The 24,109-nt window shown below is 40.5% G+C and overlaps 3 protein-coding genes across 5 annotated transcripts in view; 2 read left to right on the top strand and 1 right to left on the bottom strand.

Annotated features, from left to right (window-relative positions):
* Positions 1-394, bottom strand: part of PTAR1 (protein prenyltransferase alpha subunit repeat containing 1) — a 46,820-nt gene extending 46,426 nt beyond the window's left edge. Inside the window, exon 1 of the mRNA XM_084629706.1 lies at positions 224-394. Coding sequence (XP_084485832.1) covers positions 224-309 — 86 coding nt within the window. The 5' untranslated portion in view covers positions 310-394. The remainder of the gene's footprint in view (positions 1-223) is intronic.
* On the top strand, positions 364-15,220 carry LOC311521390 (uncharacterized protein). 3 transcript variants are annotated; one of them, XM_084629704.1, is made up of 13 exons: positions 364-458; positions 2,080-2,156; positions 3,561-3,793; positions 3,902-4,030; positions 5,658-5,744; positions 6,174-6,465; positions 7,600-7,882; positions 8,041-8,277; positions 12,069-12,145; positions 12,858-12,962; positions 13,057-13,268; positions 13,620-13,784; positions 14,704-15,220. In XM_084629704.1, exons 3-13 carry the CDS (start codon positions 3,567-3,569, stop codon positions 14,825-14,827), a joined length of 1,938 nt encoding a protein of 645 aa, XP_084485830.1. In that variant the 5' UTR covers positions 364-458; positions 2,080-2,156; positions 3,561-3,566; the 3' UTR covers positions 14,828-15,220. The 3 variants fall into 3 exon arrangements, with proteins under 3 accessions (XP_084485830.1, XP_084485829.1, XP_084485831.1); XM_084629703.1 differs by lacking the exon at positions 364-458 and adding an exon at positions 465-730; XM_084629705.1 differs by lacking the exons at positions 364-458; positions 13,057-13,268; positions 14,704-15,220 and adding an exon at positions 465-730 and having other exon boundaries at positions 13,620-13,763.
* Positions 15,221-22,713: 7,493 nt separating this feature from the next.
* The window catches only part of CFAP95 (cilia and flagella associated protein 95), a 54,291-nt gene continuing 52,895 nt past the window's right edge, over positions 22,714-24,109 (top strand). The window contains exon 1 of the mRNA XM_084629437.1: positions 22,714-23,091. Within this exon, the coding sequence (XP_084485563.1) occupies positions 22,994-23,091 (98 nt within the window). The 5' untranslated portion in view covers positions 22,714-22,993. The remainder of the gene's footprint in view (positions 23,092-24,109) is intronic.

The raw sequence follows: 24,109 nt of genomic DNA, 5'->3' as shown, positions 1-24,109 counted from the left end.
TCGTCCCACACCGGGGCGAGGGGCTGGCGGGAGGGGCGGGTCACCCCCACTTTGCTGAGCGGCCCCAGAGCGGAGGGTGCTGCCCCTACCCCGCACGGGACAAGCGGAGACCAAGTCGGCGCCGGGGTCTCCGCTTGGCCCCTGTGGGGCTGCCCCGGGGAAGCTGGAGCCCGGCAGCCGCCGCTCTCCCCCGCAGCCCGGCGAGTCCCCGCGCCGCACTCACATGTGGGGGTTCCGCTTGAAGGCGTTGTTAAGGTCCTTCACCACCCGCTGCACCAGCACCGCCACCTCCTCCGGAGACTCGGCCATCTTCGGCCCCCGCCGCCGAGCGAGGCTAGGCGAAAGCGCTTCCGGGTCGGCGGCCTAGCGAGGAGGAACGAGCCGCTCCCTGGCAACGGCGGCCACCCCGGCCGGGCGGCGGCAGCAGCGGGACAGGCCGGCTCGCCGCGCTCAGCCAGGTTACCCCCTCCCCGCGCCCTTCTGCCCCGCGCGTCGTCGCCTCCCGGCTCCAGCGGCCGTAATCCGAGCCACCAGGCTTGAAAAGAGCCGCGGAACCGCCTGGGCTCTTCCGCCAACCGCCCTGAGCCCCCCCCCCCGGGTGTGCCGAGCGTGTCTGGGGTGGAGCTCGCCCTTGCACCAGCCTGACACCGCAATCGCACAGACAAGGGCATGTGGCGGCTTGACGCGGGGATCCGGAGGAGACGGTTACCTGAGAGGATGAGGCCTTATGGTAGCTTGTTCCGACAATTAAAAACCAAATCCCATGTCTCCTCCGAAGGAGGGGTGCGGCGCACCCTGCAGCCCCTGCCCTGCAAACATCTGTGTGCTTATGTTTGCAAACATGAGTAATCCCATCTAAATCGGTGGGATAGCTCGCGTGGGTACGGTTAATGTGCAGAAGCGTTTGCAGCAGGCCCCCTAACTCTTGTAACGCCTGCTTCATGCGTGCTGGTTTTTGTTCCACACGCAGGCTTGTGACTTTGGGTCTTCTTCCCCAAGCTGTTTAAAGGAGGCTTGAGGAGGATCTTGGGTATATAATCGGCAAACATCTTCGTCACTAAACTGAGACCCTTCTGAAAATGCCCCTAAAATTAGTTCAAAATATGACTTTGACTTTAAATGACCCTGATTATGCTTCTAGTTGAGAATTCTTTTAAATAGCTACGCAGCGGTTCTCAGACTGGCCTAGGACTCAAAAGTGGGTCACCACCCTGTTTTAATGGGGTCGCCAGGGTTGGCATTAGACTTGCTGGGGCCAAAGCCCAGTCCCACTGCCCCGGGGCCAAAGAAGCCCAGGGGCTTCAGCCCTGGGTGGCAATGCTGAGGGTACAGTCTCCCCCACCTGGGGCTGAAGATCAGGCTTTGGCTTTCCCCTGTCCCCCCACCTGGGGCAGTGGGGTTCAGGCAGGCTCAGGCTTTAGTTCCCTCTCCCCCACCCCTTTGGGTCGTGTAGTAATTTTTGTTGTCAGAAGGAGGTTGCAATGCAATGAAGTTTGAGAACCTCTGAGCTAGATAAATCTGTCACTTTAAAATCTTTCTTAGGATATCAAATAGATCAAATAATATTTGTAATCTTTTTTTTTTTAAAGTTTGACAATGAAGTTTATTTTCCTATTTTATTCTTAACTTGGAAAATATTAAACATTTTATTGAGAGGTAATAGAAACAAAGGAGTGCCTTTTGATTACTTCTCTGTGGACTGTAGTGATATAAATTGGATTGCAGATCACCTGATTTTTGTTTGGCGTCGCAATGACATTTACTCAAGGAAGGAATTCATAGGTTTCTGTAGTAAAAGATATTGAAAATACTAGCAGTTTTATGAAAAAAGAGAAAACCTGTTAATTTTTATAGGATAGAATCTTAATGCTGTATATATGCTATGGAAGACATCACCAGAAGGCAACGTTACTGTTGGACCTGTTCTGTGCATGACAGACTCAGAATTTGAACTCTCTTCTTGCTGGCCCTGTCCATTAAATATTAAAGAGGCAGGATTTTCTATGGTGTTTTGTCTCTGTTCTTTTTAAAATTTTTGTACTTCAAAAATATTTTATGATTTTTTTTTTTCTGTTCAAGGCATGGTGTAAGCAACACTAAGCATTACTTTACCCGTGGTCACTTTGCATGCAGTTCCCATACAATCCATCTTCTCTGTAAGTACAATGTTGAAAAATGTTATAAATTGCATGCATGAAAGTAATGTTGAATACCTAAAACATTATAATAAAACATATCCTAAACCTAAACCCTACATTTTAAAAAAGTCTCAAAAATATAAATCATTATCCAAAACACAAACCAGAAAAACCAATTTGGTATACATAGGTAAAAAATATTATCACAAAACAGCCGAATAGCGTGAGTTCTGGGGTTCTTAATAAGTAGTCACAGACAAACTTTCTTTACTCCAAGATTTTCATTGGCAAAAACAATTTCCATAGGCAAACAAAAACCACGCAATAAACAAGCAAACTTACACTACCACAGGCATACCAGATGTCATGTTTCAGCCTACTTTTTATTGCCTCTCCAAAAATCTTAGGCTTAAGTGTTGTCATTTTCTGAATTTGAGAATATGTCATTAATATTAATATAAAAGGCATATAAACTTGCTCTTTAATATAGTTCATTTTCACCTCCTGGTCATTTATCCTCTTGTTGCCTTGAGCTGTGTTGCATTCCAGGTCATCCTTCCGCTACAGGATACAAGTAACTCGTATTTAGAGTTCTTCAGATCCTGAGAGAGAACATTAGGGCCCTGGCATGAATCAGTTTCACACTTGATCTACAATTCTGACTGCATTGTTCACTTGGAGTTGAGATCACTTGTGACTAAATTTAATTCCCTTCCTTTTCTGCTGGTGTTCAATGGTCAGTCCAGTTGCTCACTCAAGTCAGTAACCCATACAGGTCAGGCATACACACAGACACTATGGGCTACCCTATTTTGGAACTCCAAAAATATTCTTAAATGCCAGGACCTGATCATGCAAACACACGCTTAAAGTTAAGCATGTGTGAATAATCCCATTGCCTTCAAGTTAAAGTTAAACAAGTGCATAAGTATTTACAGGACTAAGGCATTAGGTGTAATGTGCACATAGGAGCTTTAACACAGTTTAATATGCTTTACATTTAAAGCTTTGGTTACTGTTGTTTTAAAATAAACTGTTTTTTCCCTTCCCTTCAGTTCTTTTTTTGTCATATAAACGAGCAACAGCCATATTAATGTGCACTTGCTCATTTATATGTAAAACTAGCAATTTATACATTTGTTATTCTAATATCCAATCTAATCCCTAAAACATAAGGACTAAACTGTGCCCCCCGATATACATGTATATCTCTCATGGACTTCAGAGAGAGTTATACTCACTTATCTGAGGGCTAGAACTTGGCTATAAATGAAGATTTTAACCTTAACTCTACACCACAAATCTATTGTATTTTGTTGTCATTTTCCAAAAATTATAACTTACTACTCTTATGTATCCTGTAATGACTAAAACTGAATGTTATGATAAAGAGGACTAAAGTTTAATTTAATCATTTGAAAGCTTGCAATGTCGTCGTCATCATCCTCTTCATCCTCACCATCACCACCACCAAGGCGACCTGGTAGACCCACCATATATTCCCCGTCAGAAAAAAAAAGGAGGAGAAAGAGTCTAGAGAGAAAAAGGGCTCAATCAAGGATATGTATAAGAGAACAAATAGGAAGATGGATGTCACTTAGGGAAACGCTTAATGTCTTCTCACATGCTGAAGTTGCCAAGTTTTTGCTAGACTTGTAAGTAATTCAGATGTCCTATATATTAAATATCGTCATCTAAAGAGAAATGTGAATTTTATTCTGATTGGTTTCTTTTTGATACTTTCATCTTATTTTGTAATATAGATATGACAGTTATGAAAACCGAGATGTGTGCAAGGAATCGGAAGTGAAAATACAGGCAGTGGATGGAAACTCAACATTAAATGCAGAAGAGGATGTGCCAGAGACCTCTTTAACAGCAGGCACCGAAAGGTGACTTAAAATCCTTTTTAAATTTTTTTCTCTTCGTTTTTTCCATGAAATTGTGTAAAAATAAAAAAGCATTGATAGTGAAATAACTCCCATTCATGTGATCATTCCTCTAGGCCAGGGGGTCCCAAACTTAGTTTGGAGCTGGTTCAGGGTAAGCCCCTGGCGGGCCATGAGATGCTTTGTTTACCTGAGCGTCCACAGGTACAAGTCCACTTGCAGCTCCCAGTGGCCACAGTTCACCATTTCCGGCCAAAGGGAGCTGCAGGAAGCTGTGGCCTGGCCCGTGCTGCTTCCCGTAGCTTCCATTGGTTGGGAACAGCAAACTGTGGCCACTGGGAGCTGCGAACAGCCGTACCTGTGAACACTCAGGTAAACAAAGCGTCTCGCAGCTCATTAGGGGCTTACCCTGAACCAGCCCCGAACCAAGTTTTGGAACCCCTGCTCTAGGCCATGGTGCCACCCACCTCGTGGGGCTGCTTTCTTGTGGGCCAAAGCTAGGTTGATGTATATGTGAGTGGTCAGAATTAGGATCTTAGTCCTGCAAGACACTGAGCAACCTAAACTGTAGGATGAGTCCTCTCAATTTCCTTGTAAGCTGAGGGCGCTTACAGGTCTCAGTCCCTAATTTGTACTAATGCAGCCTATGGATAAAGATTCATACAGCTCTGTGAAGATGCAAATAATTACATAAGTACTGAGCATTAGAGTCCTTTTTCTTCTCTCCCACATCTCTAATCTCTCCGTAACTCTCCCTTCTCCATGACTTCCCTAGCAAAATGCTACAGGAGGCCACTCCCTGGAATGCCATCCTTGATCTTAGATAATTAGTCCATTCTGCTGTGTCTTCCAAGAAAGTGGAGGTTGCTCTATCCTTTGCAGTAGGCCTCAACTCAGTAGGACATTTTGCGTGAGAAGAAGAGAAGGACTTTGTCTTCTATGACTCATGTAATTCTGGATAATGTGATATTATTAGTCCTGCCTCAGCACAGGGGGATGGGCAAGATGACCTCTTTTGGTCCCTTCCAGACCTACATTTCTATGATATTAGGAATTTTACATAATGTTTTACAAATCTGAGTTAACTATATGGAATTGCATAAATATTCTGTATGCTAATTTTAATTTTCAAATAAGACAATGAAATTTAAAGGAGAGGTTATAAGTATACTGGGCAATAGCACATTTACATTCAGTGCAAAAGAGATCAGAATAAATTATCATTTTCTCACTTTTCAGTGATTGACCCACCTATCCCTCAAAGTATTTACGAATGGGACTTCTTTCGTGTATTAACTTACTACGTACAGTTCTCTTGTCCAAAACTTTAAAATCATGTGTGAATTCACTATGCAAAATGTCTATACTAAAAGTTCAGTGTTGTAAAATTTGCATTGCAAAAATCCAGTGTTTCCCATCTGAAGGCAAGGTGGGTTTTTTGGATGGTTTGCTTTATTATTTTATATAATGAGATGATGATATAAGTAGCTGAGACACTTGCATCTTGATTATATGGTATATCCATGGTTTGCTACATGGTGAAGAATCTCAGCAATGTAGAATTTTATTTCCAAGGATAAATTTAAATGTTTATTAAATGTTGCTTCTTTTGGCTAAATTTATTTAACAGATTGCCATGTGAAGATTTAGAGGATGAATCAACAGACAGTTCAGGGGAGGACTGTACTATTGATAATGACTATGACCTTTCTAAAAGGTAAGTAGTATTTTAAGATACTATATTGTTGAGTTATATTTGGTATAACAGTGTATTAAAACTGGAAGTACGAAATAAAAAGTTATATATGCTATTTGCCATCAATCTAAGTTGTTTACTTCATTGTAAATGTCACAATGAAGTCACCTTGTTAGTGACTTAGACTGGTCTGACTCATAATAATTTTTGCTTTCTAATTCTCATGCCCCGAAGCTCTGCAGGGTAGTGTTTTAATGTGTTCCCATTTAAATTTAAAAAAACTAATTCATTTTAGGCTTTCTAAAATCTTTTTTTTTTCCTTCTTTACATTTACCTTTTTAAAAAAACAGCAACACCTGAACCCAGTTTTTTTCAGGGTCTAAATTACTCAGTGTGTCTTAATTCATGTGTTATATTTATAATGCATTCTAATTGTCTGTATTTGTTTAGTTTTTCTTCAGTTAAACACTTGAAAAATGTGTCTATAGCAGAGGATATATTGGGTATTACAGATGAATGTGATGATGGGTCACAAGGTGACTTTATAGAAACCTTTGAGGAGACAACTCATGATATGACTTTGGATGACACCCAGGATATTTCTCATGAAAAAATTCACATTGTTTATGAACGATCCCTTCTTCAACTAGCCAAAAAAATTGTTGTACCAAAATGTATGTTTTGTGCTGGTGAAGTTGATATTTCTGTACAGCCTGTTTCCTCCTGTGTGCATTTGATATGGGTGAGTAATATATCTTGTAAATCTCTCTCTCTCTCTAACTTCTTCACAATATGTTAATAGTAGTTTAATTTTCTATGGTCCTGATCCTGCAATCAGATCCACATGCGGGGGAGGGATAGCTCAGTGGTTTGAGCATTGGCCTGCTAAACCCAGGGTTGTGAGTTCAATCCTTGAGGGGGCCATTTGGGGATCTGGGGCAAAATTTGGGGATTGGTCCTGCTTTGAGCAGGGGGTTGGACTAGATGACCTTCTGAGGTCCCTTCCAACCCTTATAGTTTATATCTATGTGCAGAGCCCTGTGGAGTTTCACTGACTTAAATGAAACCCCATGGATCCTGCACAGTATCCTTTTGAAAATAATTACTTCCACAAAGGTCAGCCCACATGGGTCTAATTACAGGAGTGAGACCTTAGTGCTTATTTTTAATATCCTCGGGCCTGTTTCTGCATATCCTAATTTGGTCAGTAGTTCTCACTTGCTAAAGTAATTACGTTGAGCCCAATGGGGTTACTCAGATGAGTAAGGACTACTTACGTAAGTAAAGGTGTACAGGATAAGTCCCTATGTTTTCCGATGTGAGCTTTTCTATATCTTTTATTTTATCATATATCATATCCTATCATTGAGTGGACATACTTAAATAGGGTCCAAAATGTATATATTGTAAAGTCAAGCTTTCAAAAAACTGAAGACCAATAAAAATATTTCCAGAATAAAAAAAAAAATGAAATAAGCAAATATTATCCCTGCAGTCTCTTTGAAACCCTGGCGTTGTAACACTAAGAACTGGAAAGTGAAGGTGACTTTACAAGAAGCTAAACAAATTCATTGTTTTTTTTTTTTTATTGTTCCAGTTGAGAGACATGTAAACAGTAAATAAAAAGCATAAATAGTAATGAGTTCATTGGATTTCTAAAATTCTTTAATTTTTAAGGAGTTGATAGTAATATATGTAAGATTCTTTATTATCAGTGTTTTGTTTTGTTTTTTAATTAAAAGTGCCCCTTAAAACTATCCATATAATTCTAGATCTAATTTTTAGTCTTGTGGCTTGTTGTAATGCAAACAATAAGGACACGGCCTCACTTATTTCTTTTTGTTTTATTCTTTTGCTTAACTTTCAACACGTCTAGAAATGTAGTGCAGGACATATAGCATTTGAATGGTCTTCTCAACCCTTGGTAAAAGGACAGACACATGCAGGAGACCTTGCTTTATCTGCTGCAATCATATTGTCAGGAAACAATTTTGGAAAAATTTCACAAATGGCAAACTTTATGAAGTTGACATTCGTAAGTGCAAGTACATTCTTCAGAATGCAACGTCACTTTATTGTTCCAACTATAGAATCCTTCTGGTGTCGAATGAAGCAACACATTTTAGAGGAACTACATGGGAAGGAAGTAGTCATTATGGGTAAATAAAGCCTTTCAAAACTTACTTGTTTTTTGGAGACCTCATCCAAATTTGTTCCTTGATTTTTTAAAAATATTCTTAATACATTTATTAAAATAAGTAACCTTGGTTTTATTTCTCTCAGAATAAAACTTTTCTATTTAATTCTTAATGTGCAGGAGATGGACACATGGATGGCCCTGGCCACCCTGCACAGTATTGTGTATACTCATTCATGGATTTAGAAACTAAACAAATTTTAGCTATTGAAATAGTGGATAAACGCAAAACGCAACTGAACTCCCCATTTATGGAGAAGGAAGCCTTTCGAAGAGGATTACAAAAGTTGTTGGATGAACAGCTAATGGTCAAAGAAGTGGTTACTGATTCACACTCTCAAATCTCTGCTTTGATAAGTAACTATCATTCTTAACTTTTTATAAAGGCTCTACAAAACTCTGTAAGTTCAAGGCATACTGTTAGATAGTTTAGGCCCAACATTTTACTTTCCTGAAAAATCATCTCTTTGAAAATAGCTGCTGGATTTTCAATTTGTATTTTTAAAAAGAAATCCATTATACCAATCTCTGAAGAATTAAAACTGTGGTTCCCTTTTTTTGTGTGACTAACGCAAAAAGAATGTTTACTAATGTTGCTGTCCACTATTGGCTTCCAGTAGTTTACTACCTGGAGGTTAAATTTCTTCCCTCAGAACTGGGAGTGCAACTCCCAGTGATGTCAGTTGGAATTGCCCATAGGTATCTGAAGAGAGAGTTTGGTCCTAGCAGCCTGGATTTTGCTTTAAACAAATAAGTAATTATTATTCGAACAAGTAGTCCCATTGACTTCCATAAGACTGTTTCTGAAGGAAAGGATTTCCAGCATTTGTATTTAACACTGTTCACAAAGCACTGCTGAACTAATCAGTGATAGCGCATAAACAAGGAAATAAAAACCAGCATTTTAATGTCAGACTGTTAAATATACAAGGTAGGAAGAATCAGTATTTGCCAGATAGGAAGGACATAAGGAAAGACACTTCACTATCAAGTTTCTAAAAAAGTTTTGCTGGAGCTGGTTGAAAAATGGGGAGGCTTTCTTTGGAAATTTTTGATTTTCGGCAGAAATTCAAAAATTAAAAATGCTGCTGTACTGTCTCATGGGAGCTGTAGTTTGGGCTCCTCAAGTTCTCATTCTTCTCTATATACCCATAATCCGACCATTTCACCATCCTATGATGTACTCAGGTCTTCCTACTTGGACAGAGGAAGTGGATGTATGATATCATAGTAGTCTCTGGCTATGGTGCATCATGTGGTATGGCTGAAAGTGGGGCCCATACAAGAGAATGGGGACATGAGGCAACCTAAGTACATCTCCAAGGAGGCACTGCAGGAGCATTCATAAATCAAGATATTTTGGTTTTCAGCCGAAAAATTGAAATTTTCTGTGAGAAAAAAATGTAGTAAAAAATACAATTTTCTGTTGAAAAACATTTTTAACAGAAAGTTTTCAACCAGTTTTAAAACTCTGTAGTTGACAGTGTACTTTTAAGGCTTACTTCTGTATTATTTTTCTACTATACTACTTTAATTATGTAACTAGAATTTCAGCTAAGTCAGATAACACGAAGTATAATGTATTTCAAGCCATACATAAGGGTCAAAATTAGGGCTGTCTGTTTATCGCAGTTAGCTCACGTGATTAACTCAAAAAAATCATGATTAATTGCAGTTTTAATTGCACTATTAAACAATAGAATATTTAATAGAATATAATTAAGCAATTGACATTTATTAAATATTTTGGAAGTTTTTCTACATTTTCAAATATTTTGTTTAAATTTAGAACACAGAATACAAAGTGTATAGTGCTCACTTTATATTATTATTTTTATTACAAATATTTGCACTGTAAAAATGATAAACACAAGAAATAGTATTCTTCAGTTCACCTCATATATGTACTATAGTGCAGTCTCTATCGTGGAAGTGTAACTTAACAATGTAGATTTTTTTTTTTTTTTGGTTACATAAGTGCACTCAAAAACAAAACAATGTAAAACTTTAGAGCCTACAAGTCCACTCAGTCCTACTTCTTGTTCAGCCAATCACTAAGGCAAACAAGTTTGTTTACATTTACGGGCGCTAATGCTGCCCTCTTCTTATTTACAAATGTCACCTGAAAATGAGAACAGGTGTTCGCATGGCACTGTTGTAGCAGGCATTGCTAGGTATTTATGTGCCAAGTATGCTAAACATTCGTATGCCTCTTCATGTTTTGGATACTATTCCAGAGGACATGCTTCCATGCCGATGTTGCTCATTTAAAAAAAAAAATACATTAACTAAATTTGTGACTGAACTCCTTGAGGGAGAATTGTATGTCTCCTGTTCTGTTTTACCTACATTCTGCCATATATTTTGTGTTATGGCAGTCTTGGATGATGACCCTGCACATGTTGTTCGATTTAAGAACGCTTTCACTTCAGATTTGACAAGATGGAAAGAAGGTACCAATGTGAGATTTCTAAAGATAGCTACAGCACTTGACCCAGGGTATAAAAATCTGAATTGCCTTCCAAAATCTGAGAGGGACGAGGTGTGGAGCATGTTTTCAGAAGTCTTAAAAGAGCAACACTCAGATGTGGAAACTACAGAACCCAAACCACCAAAAAAGAAAATCAATCTTTTGTTGGTGGCATCTGACTCAGATGATGAAAATGAATGTGCATCATTCCACGCTGCTTTGTATTGTTATTGGGCAGAACCCTTCATCAGCACGGAAGCATGTATTCTGGAATGGTGGGTGAAGCATGAAGGGACATATGAATCTTTACCGCATCCGGTATGTAAATATCTTGCAACACTGGCTACAACAGTGCCATGCGAACTCCTGTTCTCACTTTCAAGTGACATTTTAAACAAGAAGTGGGCAACATTATCTCCCACATGTAAACAAACTTCTTTGTCTGAATGATTGGCTGAACAAGAAGTAGGACTGATTGGAGTTCTAGGCTCTAAAGTTTTACATTGTTTTATTTTTGAGTGCAGTTATTTTTTTTGTATACAATTCTACATTTGTAAGTTCAACTTTCATGATAAGAGATTGCACTACAGTACTTGTATGAGGTTAATTGAAAAATTCTGTTTTTTTTTCTTTTTTACAGTGCAAATATTTGTAATAAAAATAAATAAAGTGAGCACTGTACACTTTTTATTCTGTGTTGTAAATGAAATCAATATAGTTGAAAATGTAGAAAACATCCAAAAATATTTAAATAAATGGTATTCTATTATTGTTTAACAGAGTGATTAATTGTGATTAATTTTTTATAATCACTTGACAGCCCTAATCAAAATCCATCCAAAGGTTCTGGTGATGTAAATCTTGGAAAAATATCTTAAAATAGTCTGTTAAAGTTGTCAGAACCCCCAAGTGGAATAATAGGTCTAGCTTTTTTCTATAGATATGCCTACGCTGCAAAAAAAAAAAAAGTGTGTTTGTTAGCCAACTCAGGTTAAAATAGCAGTGAAGGCACAGCAGCTTGGCTTTTAAATTTGGATTAGAAACTTAAATTCAAATTCAGGCTCCCCTAGAAACTTGAACTTAAGCTATTAAAAAGCCATGTCTTCACTGCTGTTAGAACCCAAATTAATATTGCACTTTTTTTTTCCAGAGTAGACATATCTTACATTTTTGGGGTACAGTATCTAATGCGGATGGAAATCTGTGATACCCCTAAAAATCACGAGAAGTGCTGACTCATGATAGAGTACTGATGCTTGTAAGTTACAGGAGCTGTTATGTATAATTATGTAAACAATTTACAACAACTGTTCTTTTTACAATTAAGTTTTCATATTGCTGTCCAAAAAGGACTGAAAACTAAATTGTATTTGCTTTTATTTTAAATGGCATTATAAAATGTACTTTTAAAAAATTATATACGTTTCTGCTATCAGACATTTGTGTTCAACAGGCTTCCTTTCTTAACATTGTTATTATCCAGGTGTGTTAAACTGCTGTAGTGATCACTGAGCTTTAAGTCAGTTGTCTTCTATATGCTCTGCCAATGTGCATTTGGGGAAAATTCTGATAAATGAATTTTGAAAAAATAAAAGGTTTGATTTCACATAGGAGCTATGAATAAACTGAACAGCGATGAAAGATAAATCTAATTATTATGTATTTTTTTTATCCACAGCAAAGAAATTCCCCTGTGTAATCCATTCATATGACATATGGGGTGGTGCCAAAAATCTTGGACATAAATTAATTGAGGTAACATTTCTCTGAGTACAGAATAACTATGTATTTTGTAGTTACTTGTAATGGTATAATACAATTTATCATAGTACATTCAAAACATAGTATTTGACTTAATATCTCAGGGGTTTGATAATAAGATATAGAGTCTTTAACAGGTTCAAATCCAGCCCAGGTCAGTTGTGGTAGAATGCTATCACTAATGGATATGTAGTCAGTTCTGTGAAATATGTATGATGATCTCAGTTAATTTCTATGGGACAGATCCTCAGCTGATGTAACTTGTCATAGCTCTGTTGACTTTTAGTACCACTGAAGTCATTGGAGCTATGGCAATTTACATCAACTTAGGATCTGCCTCTCAGTATCCATAGCAGAAAAACCACCATAATTGATCCTAAGAGGCCTCCATTATCGCAGTCTCAGTATACCGGCAAAGAGTGAATGGTCTGGAGATGAACTAATCTCTCATCATTAGAGGTGTTTTTTTTCCACATCAGTCAGGCAATGTGGAAAAGCTTATATTTCCATTATCTGTGCTGTACTATTATTATGATAGTTTATATTATGGCATTGGCCATAATTTGGTAGGTGTTGTACAGAATACAGGAAGACACTCTCTCTGCCTACAGAAGTGTTTACTATATGTCATTTCAGTAGATAAGTAGAGGACACACACAGGCAAGCCTTTTTGTCTTTAATAGTTATGCATATCTTTATTTTTCAGGCTAGCAGACAGAAAGATTGTCGCCGTCTTTTACAATGGTGTTCAGATATTGTCAATTATTTCTGGTTTTGCTGCAAGGAAGCAAATTCATATGAAAAATTTATTGTAAGTTGTAATTTAGAGTTAAATTGTAATATTCCAATACAATATTTTACTGCAGTAAATTACATTTTATTATCATGGTTTCTTAACATTGTAGGGAATGTGGTGTGGCTTAGTTCATCATGTGGTCAATGAACATCAGTGGGCTAGTGGAAACGGCATCATTGAGGGACGGTGCAAACATGGTCCTCAAATGGATGAAAGAGAAAAGGAATGGCTAGAAAAGGGAAGCAAACCTCACACTGAAATGTGCAGAATAATTTTGGATAAAAAGTTTCTGAGAAACATCCCATACTTTCTACAGTTTAGGTATAACGAATTTGAATTGTGGATGTTAGGCTGTCTTTGTTTCCTCCAAATTATTCTCTTCCCTTCCTACTAAAAATGAATGTAGACTGTGTGCCAAAAAAGGTAGTTTTGCATATATACTAAATCATTCAAACTCTCATTTAGTAGTACTAAACCACGTAACACAGTTGAATCTAAGTGAATTTTAAATGTAACAATTGTAACTTGAGGAAAAGTTACTTGCTAATAAAAGAAAAAGTCTTTCTACACTTCATTAATATTTCTGTGCAAGTTATATAGTGTCTTCCTGATAATTTTAGTAATATGTTAAAGATGTTCTGAAAAACAAATCATATATTTATTTTTATAAAGATCCACATTTGATCTGGAACAGTTTCAGCAGCATGTGCATATGTATGCTCCCAAAAGTTTTGAATACTCCTATCCAGTGTACAGAGCAAGATGTTTTTTGGCTGCTATTGATTACAATATGCATTTGAACCGGCAAACCATGCACAATCAACAGAATCAGTTAATGTAAGTCTGTCATTGCACTAATCTATTGTTTCTTTTTTTTAGTTAATAGTTGCAGTTAATTGTCATTTGCTCTAAGAAATGAGCTTGTACTGTTACCTACAGCATTACACACACACTATTGACTAAATTTCTTGCTGAATTCAGGGGAGTTATGCCAGCAGAGAATTTGCTTTTTCTTATGTTAATACAAAGTTCAGGATTCTACATAATTTGCATGAGCGAGAGAGAGGGAACACACAGCTAGAGACAATTCAGCACTTGGACAAGTGTGCTCAAAAAGTACATGGTTCAGCCACAGTTTCAGCCTGTAGTAGCTAGTATGAACCTATGGTGCTCACTAAGAAGCTACAGAGAAGTAGTAAATACAACCAGTTGCTTTTCCACCTCCCTCAGATGGTGTCTTTGTCGGTCAATTTTATGCTGTGTTTGGATCCCCTGCCCACCTCAATCACTCCTTTACTCAATAATTGCTCAGCTGCAGCACAGAGAACCTTTATAAGTTTGACTTTGGAGAATGACCTAAAATTAATCTCCGAAAAGTCACTACACATAGGCCTCGCTGAGTTGTGTGAGCATGAATACAAAGTGGGGGAATGGGGTATATGTGAATAATCTGCCTTGTATCAGTTGATGTCAATCTTTTCCTCAGTGTAAATTGGTGAAGCTCCATTGACTTCAATTGTAAACAAAAGGATAGAGACTAATTACATTTTTGCAGGCTTTTCGGGGCTGATCTTGTAGCCCTTTTACTACACAAATTTCCCCACAGAAGTTAGTGTGTGAGTAGAGTTTGCAGGACTGAGGCCTTTAATTTATACATACATATGGATGAAAACATGTATTTCTGTAATTATGTTATTATATTCAGCATTTTTTCTCCTAATAAAACATTTCTCCCCCTTTTTTATTTTTCTAATAGATACCGTAGAATTTACCATAGGAAATCTGGGAGATGGACCTTGGTACCCAAGAAAGAAAATAAGCATTATGTATATATTGATGACATAATGGAGGAGATATTTCAACGCCGTTTGGGGATATAGCAAGAGGTCCTGAAGGCGAAACTTCTGAAACCAAATATTTCAAGACCAATTGCAAATTGCCTCCTTTCACAATTAAAAAAACCCCAAACTTCTCCAGGCTTATATTTATTGGAATTACCTATGGTAATGCTTTGGTTGTTTAGGAGGATATAGTTATTTAACCTTTTATTCTTGGGGAGTGGGAAGTAAACTATTTGTAGCGGTATTAATATCCATTTCTCGTGGGGCTGGTTTAATAGTCAAGTTATAATAACTTGCTAACCTTTTAATTGTGTGCCTGTGTATATACACACACACTATAACTTTTTAATTTTGGGAACAATGTTTCTCAAAGATGAAAACTACTTTTTGATAAAAGTGATATGCACATTGTTTATGTATGATAAATTGTTTTCAGTATGAGTGATATAATGTCATAGATTACAAACTTTTGTATTTATTTCAAATAATCAGTGTCATTAAATAAAAAAGATACTGTTAGGTCTGTTGGGCCCAAAATTTCATTTACCTTAACATTGTAATAATTTTATAACGATTGTATGAATGTAGTGGTTTTTCATTTTTGCATTGTTTTGCTAATATGTCATTAATCCTTACAATTCCTTTGTGGGTTTAGGTGTTATTCTACTGGTGGGAAGCTGAGAAAGGAGTTAGGTGACTTGTCCAAGGTCACAGAGGGACTTGGTGTCAGAACTGGAGCAGTCTGTCAAGAATTCTTGGCTACCAGTCTGGAATTTATACCTTTTCTCTAATGTGGCAGTTTCTCAAGATTTAAATTCTGTGTTTTAAATACTTCATTTTGTATGTCTCTCTAAAAATATGTGATCTGCCACTGTACATAGATTACATTAATTTTATTATAGTGTAATTTTTTAAAGTTTTTAAAATTACTTATACAGGGCACTAGGCAGAGATGCTCAGGCAGCACATTTCTCATTTTGATTTTTCTATGAGCTGGTGCTGCATTAATATGAGGGTGGCCCCTTTCATAAATTTTAGTACATGTACACACATTTACTTAACATATTTTCTGTATATGAAACATGTTCTTCCCATATGGGTTTTGAGGCTATAATTGCGTGGTCAGCCTAGAAAGGATGTATTTGTTGGGCTTAACTGGGGCCCATGGGAGCTTTGGAATGTCATGCTTTGGTAGGGCTGTGGCAATTTGAGAGATCTGTACAAATAACTATCCTCAAGACTTCAGAGTAATCAAAAAACCTCCTTGGGGAACTGAAAGTCTTTTTCTTTCTTTTTCTCCCTTTAACTAATATCTAATCTTTATAATCTACCTTAGTCCTCTTGGTACCATGCTATTTAACACAAAAATAATTTTTTTAAATTAAGTCCATGGAAATGTTATAGTTACAGTGGGAATAGTTAATTGATAGAATCATAAAAATAAAAAAGCCCCACTCCTGCAGTTCACTTTTGCAAGGGTACTCTGATAGGTTCGTTGGTTTCAAAACTGTGAATATGATGGTAAAGATTGACATCCTTGCTCTGTATTTTCAGAGGCACAAGTACCAATGTGCAGTTTCAACAACTGCTCCTATTCTTTATCCTATTTTTTAAAGTTTAATTTTGGTTATATTTGCTGTCCAACAAAAATTTAGTAACAAAGGTGACACAGTTGCTCCAGACACTTTTGCTGTACTATATTATTGCTGTGTATGGTAACTCCTCACTTAACATTATGTTCCTGAAAAATGTGACTTTAAGCGAAACAATATTAAGCTAATCCAATTTCCCCATAAGAATTAATGTAAATAGGGGGGGTTAGGTTCCAGGGAAACTTTTTTTTTTTTTTTGCCAGACAAAAGACTATATTTTACACACACACACACACAGTATAAGTTTTAAACAATTTAATACTGTACACAGCAATGATGATTGTGAAGCTTGGTTGAGGTGGTGAACTCGGAGGGTGGGATATTTCCTAGGGAATGCCTTACTGCTAAATGATGAACTAGCAATTGGCTGAAGTCTCACGGGTTAACTCGTTAATGTAGCCTCACACTGTACACGACAGCAGGAATGGACGTAGAGGAGACAGCATGGCAGACAGAGACACACACCGTGTTTGTGTATGAGTGTGTGAGAGAGAGGGAGATGCACATTTCCCCTTTAAGTACACTGACCCACTCTTAAGTAAGCTGCCTTGTTTAATCAGCAAGCTGAGACCACAGGGAGTATTGCACAACTTTAAATGAGCATGTTCCCTAATTGATCAGCAGTGTAACAACAAAACAACGTTACGGGATGACTTTAAGTGGAGTTACTGTACTGTTATTTTCTCTTTTAGTTACATTTAATACATATTATACTAAGTGCTGAGTATTAGGGCTTGTCTACCCTACAAAGTTAAGGCGACATAAGGCAGCTTATGTTGAACTAACTGTGGAGGTGTACACACTGCAATGTTCCTCCTGCCAATTTATCTCTCCTGCTACAGCAACATAATAAAATCACTTCGACATGAGGCGCAGTGCTTAGGGCAATGCAGTGTCAGTGTGGACACCATGTTGCTTATGTCGCCCAAAGCGGCTTCCAGGAGGTGTCCCACAGTGCCCGTTGTGAGTCCTTTGGTCACCAGTTTGAACTCTGCTCTTCTGCCAAGTAGACAGGCATGCACCTCTCTCCCTTTAAAGCCCTGGGAATTTTTGAAATTGCTCTTCCTGTTTGCTCAGCGTGGACAGCTCAGATAGCATCTGCCCAGCTGAGCATGCCGTTGCCCAGCCGCAAACACACTCCTGCTTGGAGCACACCGGAGGTGGTGGATCTGCTGGGTCTTCGGGGAGAGGAGGCTGTGCCGTCACAGCTTTGCTCTAGCTGTGCGAACTTTGATACCTATGGTCAGATTGCTTGTGGCATAGAGAAGGGGTATGATAGGGTCATGTAGCAGTGCCATGCAAAGATCAAGGAGCAGAGGCACGCGTAGCAGAAGGCAAGGGAGGCCTATGGTTGTGCTGGAACATCGCCAAAGACATGCCGCTTGTACCAGGATCTGCATGCCATCTTCAGCGCTGACCTCACTTCCACTGCCAAGAGCCCTGTTGATACTTCAGGGGGGCTGGAGACAGTTGCTATTGGAACGAACCCCAAGGATGACATAGTGGACAAGGAAGTGGAGTTGGAGGAGGATGGGAGACAGGCGACAGTAACATCCGGTGGCGTGGTGAGCCAGGATCTCTTTTAAACTCTGGGGAGGTCTAACCAGTCCAAGTACTTCAGCTCTTGCATGACTGATGCAGGAGAGGGAAGCTCTGGTAAGTACTCGTTAAGGCTGCAAGTTTGTCACGGATTCCGTGACCTCTGTGACTGGCTCAGGGGCAGCTCAGGCAGACTCTGCACCAGGTGCACCGCTGCTGCTGGGGCAGTCTTGGGCCACCATGCGCCCCCCCAGCAGAAGAGTTTGGGTGTGAGAGGGGTTTGGGGTAGGAGAGGGGGTGAGGCAGGCTGGGCGGTGCTTACCTGGGGGGCCTCCCTGGAAGTGGTGATGTCCCCCTTGCTCAGCTGCTAGGAGGAGGTGTGGCCAGGCAGCTCTGCATGCTGCCTCCACCCAGGGCACTGCCCCTGCAGCTCCCATTGGTTGGGAAGTGGCCAATGGGAGCTGTGGAGGCAGTGCCTGCAGGCAGAAGCAGCATGCAGAGCTGCCTGGCCATGCCTCCACCTAGCAGCTGAGTGAGGGGGATGTCACTGCTTCTGGGGAGTCCTCCAGATAAGCGCCACCCAGAGCCCGCCTCTCCACATCCCATGCCCCAATGCCCTGCCCCCTCCCACACCCAAACATTGCTGTTGGGAGGGGGGAAGGCATGGAGCCAGGTATGGGGCCTGCTGGCCCTGTCACACACACCCCAACGCTAGCTGGGGGACCTAGGCCATGCACTGCCGCCCGCTCCCCCCCTGCACCAGTGGGGCTCCTGGGCCGCTTCCCACCCACCCCCAGCACCTGTGGGGGCCCCTGGCAGCCTCGCCCCAAGTTTTAGTCACTACTATTTTTAGTAAAAGTCATGGACAGGTCACGGGCTGTGAATTTTTGTTTACTGCCGGTGACCTGTCCCTGACTTTTACTAAAAATACCTGTGACTAAAACCTAGCCTTACTCATTGTGCTTCGATGCTGCAGAAAGGCATGAGGTAATGCTTTGCTTTTTCAATCAGGGTAGAAGAGGGACTAAAATAACCAACACAATTTGAATCGGCTTCTTATTCTCCGGTTCAGCTTGGCAGAGGAGGCCCTGCATAAAAGTTTGTTTATGAACACTGGAATGTCCCAGGAATCCTCCATAGAGCTCTCTAGAAAACTTTCCTGGAGGTATTCTGCAATCCTCTCCTAAAGGATTCTTTGGAGGGCTGCCTTGTTTCTTCCCCCTGTGGTAGGAAACTTTGCTGTGCCAATCGGCAATTACTTTTGCAGGCACCATAGCAGCACATAGGTGAGCCGCATATGGACCCTATCTGCAGCCTCATGCATTCAGGAGCTTCACCTTGCATCCTCCATTACCCTCAGGAGCAAGATATCAGCTGCTATCACTCCCACCTGTGGAAAATGCTGCCAGTATTCAGAATAATAATCCTAGGCACTTGTAGTGATATCCCTCTGAACCACCACCCCTCCCCCCCCCACACACCCTTTGTCCCATCTTGCCCCCTGCCCCCAGCCAAACTCCTGGGGCTCCTGCTGTGCAGTGTGCCTGCCAAGGGATAGTGAGAAAGTTGTATTTCTAACTTGTTTGGATCAAGTGTGTGAGTGTACTCACAATAATGCCTCTGCCTATTGTTTTGTTAGCATATGCAGATGTGCCCTTGAGGGTTTCCTCCTGCACACCAACTGAGTGGCTCCATCTGATAAGGAGATGAAATAAGAGGAGTAAGGAAGATATATTCCAGGAGTTGCTACAATGCTTGGATGCTTCAGAATGTGAGCAGAGATAATGGAGAGCGACTAGCAATGAAAAACTGTGACTGGACAGTCAGGATAGGAAACAGGCAGAAGCAGAAGATAAAGCTGCTCAGGGAGCAAACAGACATGTTGACATCCCTGACTGAACTTTAGGCAGAACACCTCTGTGCTCATTTCCCCTTGCAGCCCTTACAGAACTGCCTTCCATACCCTCCCCATGCTGCCCCCCCCCAAGTACACCTGGATGGAGTTGTTTCAGAATGACAGCTAGACTTACACATAGCTGTGAGAGCCTCAATGGCAAATGTGCTCTTGATTTTCATGTTCCTTCCAAAAGATAGAAATGTTTGCATCATCATCCCATACTCACATAATGATACAATCCCACCACTCAGTGCTTGTTTCTTTCACCCAGAACCAACAGTCCACCATGTGCAGCTGCTCCATAAATGCCAACAGCAATCTTGAATTGTTTCTGACCATGGCACACAGCAGGCCAGACACCACAGTGTCATAATCAGATTTACAGTTCATGAAATAGTGCAGGATCAGCCGTGTTGTGTTCATAACAGTCACCACAACTTTAGAGAGCAGTTCAGGATCCATGCTTTCTGACAGGGATGGCAGGTACGTAGTTTACAGGGTCTGTTGAAAAGTGATATAAAATGTACTAGGAAGCCAATGGAATGATGGGATGGAGAAAACTGCATCATGGGATACTGAGCACTCTCCCATGAGGCACTGCAAACCCTTTCCAGAACACCAGTGGCAGATGGTGGCAAGTTGCACAGTAGGATAGCTACCCACGGTGCACTGCTCTGTGTCCGCAAGCGCACCTACTGCGGATGCACTCCACTGTCCTAGGAGCATTGTGTGGATGTGCAACAGTGGTTTAACTAGAGTGCTAGATGAATGTTGATATAACTTAAGTCAACTTAACTTTGTAGTGTAGACATAGCCTTAGAGAACACCAACATCAATTAAAGGCTTAATTGTAATTTGTAAAGAGAAGTAAATGGGCAGCTGACTTTAGTCATCCATAAACATTTACAGACATGCTGAAAAGGAAGAAGTGAATGGCAGTTTAAATACACACTTTTCAGTTGTTCAATAGGGCAAACTAAAAGTTAATCAACTCAGTCTGCAACATGTATAAATATTTAAAGTGCAGTTCTAATCTGAAAAGTGAATGAAAATGGAAGCACCTTACTTAACAGATCTGCTCCCTGAATTTATTCAGGGTTTTATTTGCCCACTTTAATGACAAAAAATAAGCTTCCACTACATTTTATTCCTATTATTCCAGCAGAGCTAACATAGCTAAGAGGGTAAAAAAGTTTGAACTAGGTTTCTCTTCCTTCTTGACAATAGAATTCTGTGCCAAGTTCTAGTCTGTTACACCAGTGCTACCCTACTAGTGACAATGTAGTGAATTTACTGGTGAAATCAATGGGTTTGCACAGGTGTTGCCCTTGCCATATTTTGGCCGATAGAATTGTCATTACAGATGCTGACGCACAAGGGGCAGAGTTACTTTCATTTGCAGGGTCAATAGTTAGAAAAACACTTTTTTTTAAAGCTTGTAAACAGAACATATTTAATGTGGAAATAATGGAGACAAAATAGGTATGAAATCCCTTAATGACACTTTTTGCCAACACTTTTCAGAATAAAACCATACTTTATATAGAGAAGGAAATTAAAGCAAAACATCTTATCTCCAAAGACTTGGACAATATTTAAAAAAAAAAACTGCAAAAAAGTGAAGTAATACCAGTAATAGCAGAAACAGAAATAACATGATATTGTTAGGTAATGTTACCGTTTTACCATCTGAATCCTGTTATGTAAATGAATATTTAGACTCTCCTTGGAATAATGCAGATTTATTACAAGTCCGATTTGAGGGCATAGAAAGTAAGTGGAACTATATATACTATTTTGGATTTATTTGCTAGAGGTAACTTTAAATCATCTGATGAGCTACAATTATAATCACAGTACTTATGCACCTACTTGTCCAAATGGAGTGAAGATTTAAAATATCAATAAAAAAAAGTCCTAAACTATTTAGACTACTTGTGGGAGTCATGTTCAATCTTGCAAATCTTTAGGGTGAAATCCTGATCCCACTGAAGTCGGTGAGAGTTCTGCCATTGACCTTAATGGGACCAGGATTTCACCCGTAGCTTCTAAGGCCATCTGTATTAGCTGGATGGCACCTCTTGTGACCATAGCAGGAGCAAAACCAAAATTATTTATTCAGCACTGAATATGCAAAATTGTCTCTGATCCACCCTGCCTGTCTGGTCTCCAGAGCAGGAATACTGTTAACTTAGATTGTAAACTCTTTGGGGCAGGGACTAGGGTGACCAGACAGCAAGTGTGAAAAATTGGGGTGGGGGATAATAGGAGCCTATATAAGAAAAAGACCCCAAAATCGCGACTGTCTGTATAAAGTCTGGTCACCCTAGCAGGGGCTGTTTGTGCAGGAATCAGCACAGTGGGGGACTAGTCCATGACTGGGTCTGCTGGCAGCTTCCAGACAACACAGGTAATGATGAGATACCTGCATGGCCCCCTAGGGAGCTGGAAGTCATCACAGCACTGTTTGTTTATCTCTTTGTTGCCTCTTGTGCCCTCCAGGCTGGGCAGATGGGAGAGGTTAGGCAGTGAGGTGCTGCGGTAAATGGGGGAGGAGGGTTCAACTCCCCTCAGTCCCTTTCAAAACGAAGTCACGTTTTTTATCACCGCTTTAATATATGTTCTTCTTTACTGGACTACATTTCCCATCATGCAATGCGTCGCATTGTCCGTTGTTCGCTCCGGTCAAAGCAGAGCGTTGCATGCTGGAAAATGTAGTCCTCCTCGGGGCGGCCGTTCCGCGCTCCGGGGCCACAGGCTTATAGTCCCGGCCGAAGCGCGGAAAGCTCTCTTCGCTCCACCCCCTTCCTCGTAGCGTCTCTCGTTACCAAGGGGATTAGGCGGCGCCTGCGTAGGAATGTCTCTATTGTACCTGGGAGACTTGGCGCCTCAAGAAGTAACATCTTGTAGGGGCTATTGCTGTGCTGAGAGGGAGAGCGGGGGGCAGCGTTACCCCAAGGGGTTGGGAGCAAGGAGGCTTCTGTGGGGAAGTGGGGCGGAGCTGCTGGAGGGGGCTAGCCCCTGCGTGTGAACGGCCGCGAGGGGAGGCTCAGTGCTTAGGTCTGGGGGCGGGGGGTCAGTACAGTGCAGTGCCGCGCCAGAGGGACCCACCTGAGGATGGACATAGGACCCCCAGACGTGCTGGAGCGCAAGGGGGCTTTGACTCTGCGCTCGCACTGCGTGCAGTATGGGAGACCCACCCTAACGTGCCGCTGGTAAGAGGGCACCGCTTTTGGTATCCCTGGGTCTGTGAACATACGTGGTACTCAGCAAAAGGCCCGGGGGGAAAGACACCCGCTCCTCCCTTGTGTACTCCACACCTCCTAGAGATGTGTGTTATGTTCTGCTATATATAGGACACCCTTGCAAAAAGTCACTCCCCTGGGTTTTTACATTATGGTGAGCTTTGGCGAAGGAGGGGTGGGTAGATTTTGGCCTGGTTTGCACACCGTTTTCGTACTATGGTTGGGTTAGGGGTGTGGTTTGTTTGTTCCTTTTGCTGAAATAGTTATAACCGGTAAGGCCTTGAGCATGGAGGAGTTATATCAGTATAAAGGAGCCTTAAAGATAAAGCAGTACAACTGTTGTATGCAGACAGTTGTTCCTTTGTGCCCAAGCTGGTAAATTTTCATGATTTTTTTTTTTTTGTTTTCTGATTTTTGTTTTAAAAAGTGGATCTTTTTAGGAGCAATTGGCTTTTTTTAAAAATAGTATTCTAGAACAGAGCTATTTTAAAGAGTATAAATACTGCAATCTCCAAAATCCTGTGCTGTCAAGGCCAAACTCTCAGTAAGCATAGGGGCTATTTAGGACCCAGTGGCTCAACATTTAAATAACTATAGAAATCTAAGGTGGTGTAGATCTGGTTCAGTGGTTCATGGAGGGGGTGGAATAAACCCTGTGAACACCTAAGCAGAGGAGAAATAGAAGCAAGATGCACATAGGATCCCTCAGAACTAATTTGCATAAGACTCCTCTCTTCATCCTGGCTTTCCCACAATAATGACTAGCTTAGCTCCCCAAAATGAGTAACTAATACACTAGTGATGATGTGAGGAAGAAGAAGGGGAGGAATATGGGGACCCCTAAAATGGGGAAAGAATCAAACTTCAAATGTGTTCAGATTACTAGTATTTTTGAAATGTGCTTAGATATGTGGCCATGATGATTGGGTTATAAATACCTAAATAGATCTCTAGAGAGTGCTAACAATTATGGGCTGTATTCTGGTTA

This window comes from Lepidochelys olivacea, assembly GCF_965140295.1.
Source record: "Lepidochelys olivacea isolate rLepOli2 genome assembly, chromosome: 5".
NCBI classification, from domain to species: Eukaryota; Metazoa; Chordata; order Testudines; family Cheloniidae; genus Lepidochelys; species Lepidochelys olivacea.
Note: the sequence above shows the minus strand (reverse complement) of the source record. Positions and strands in the feature narration are given on the sequence as shown.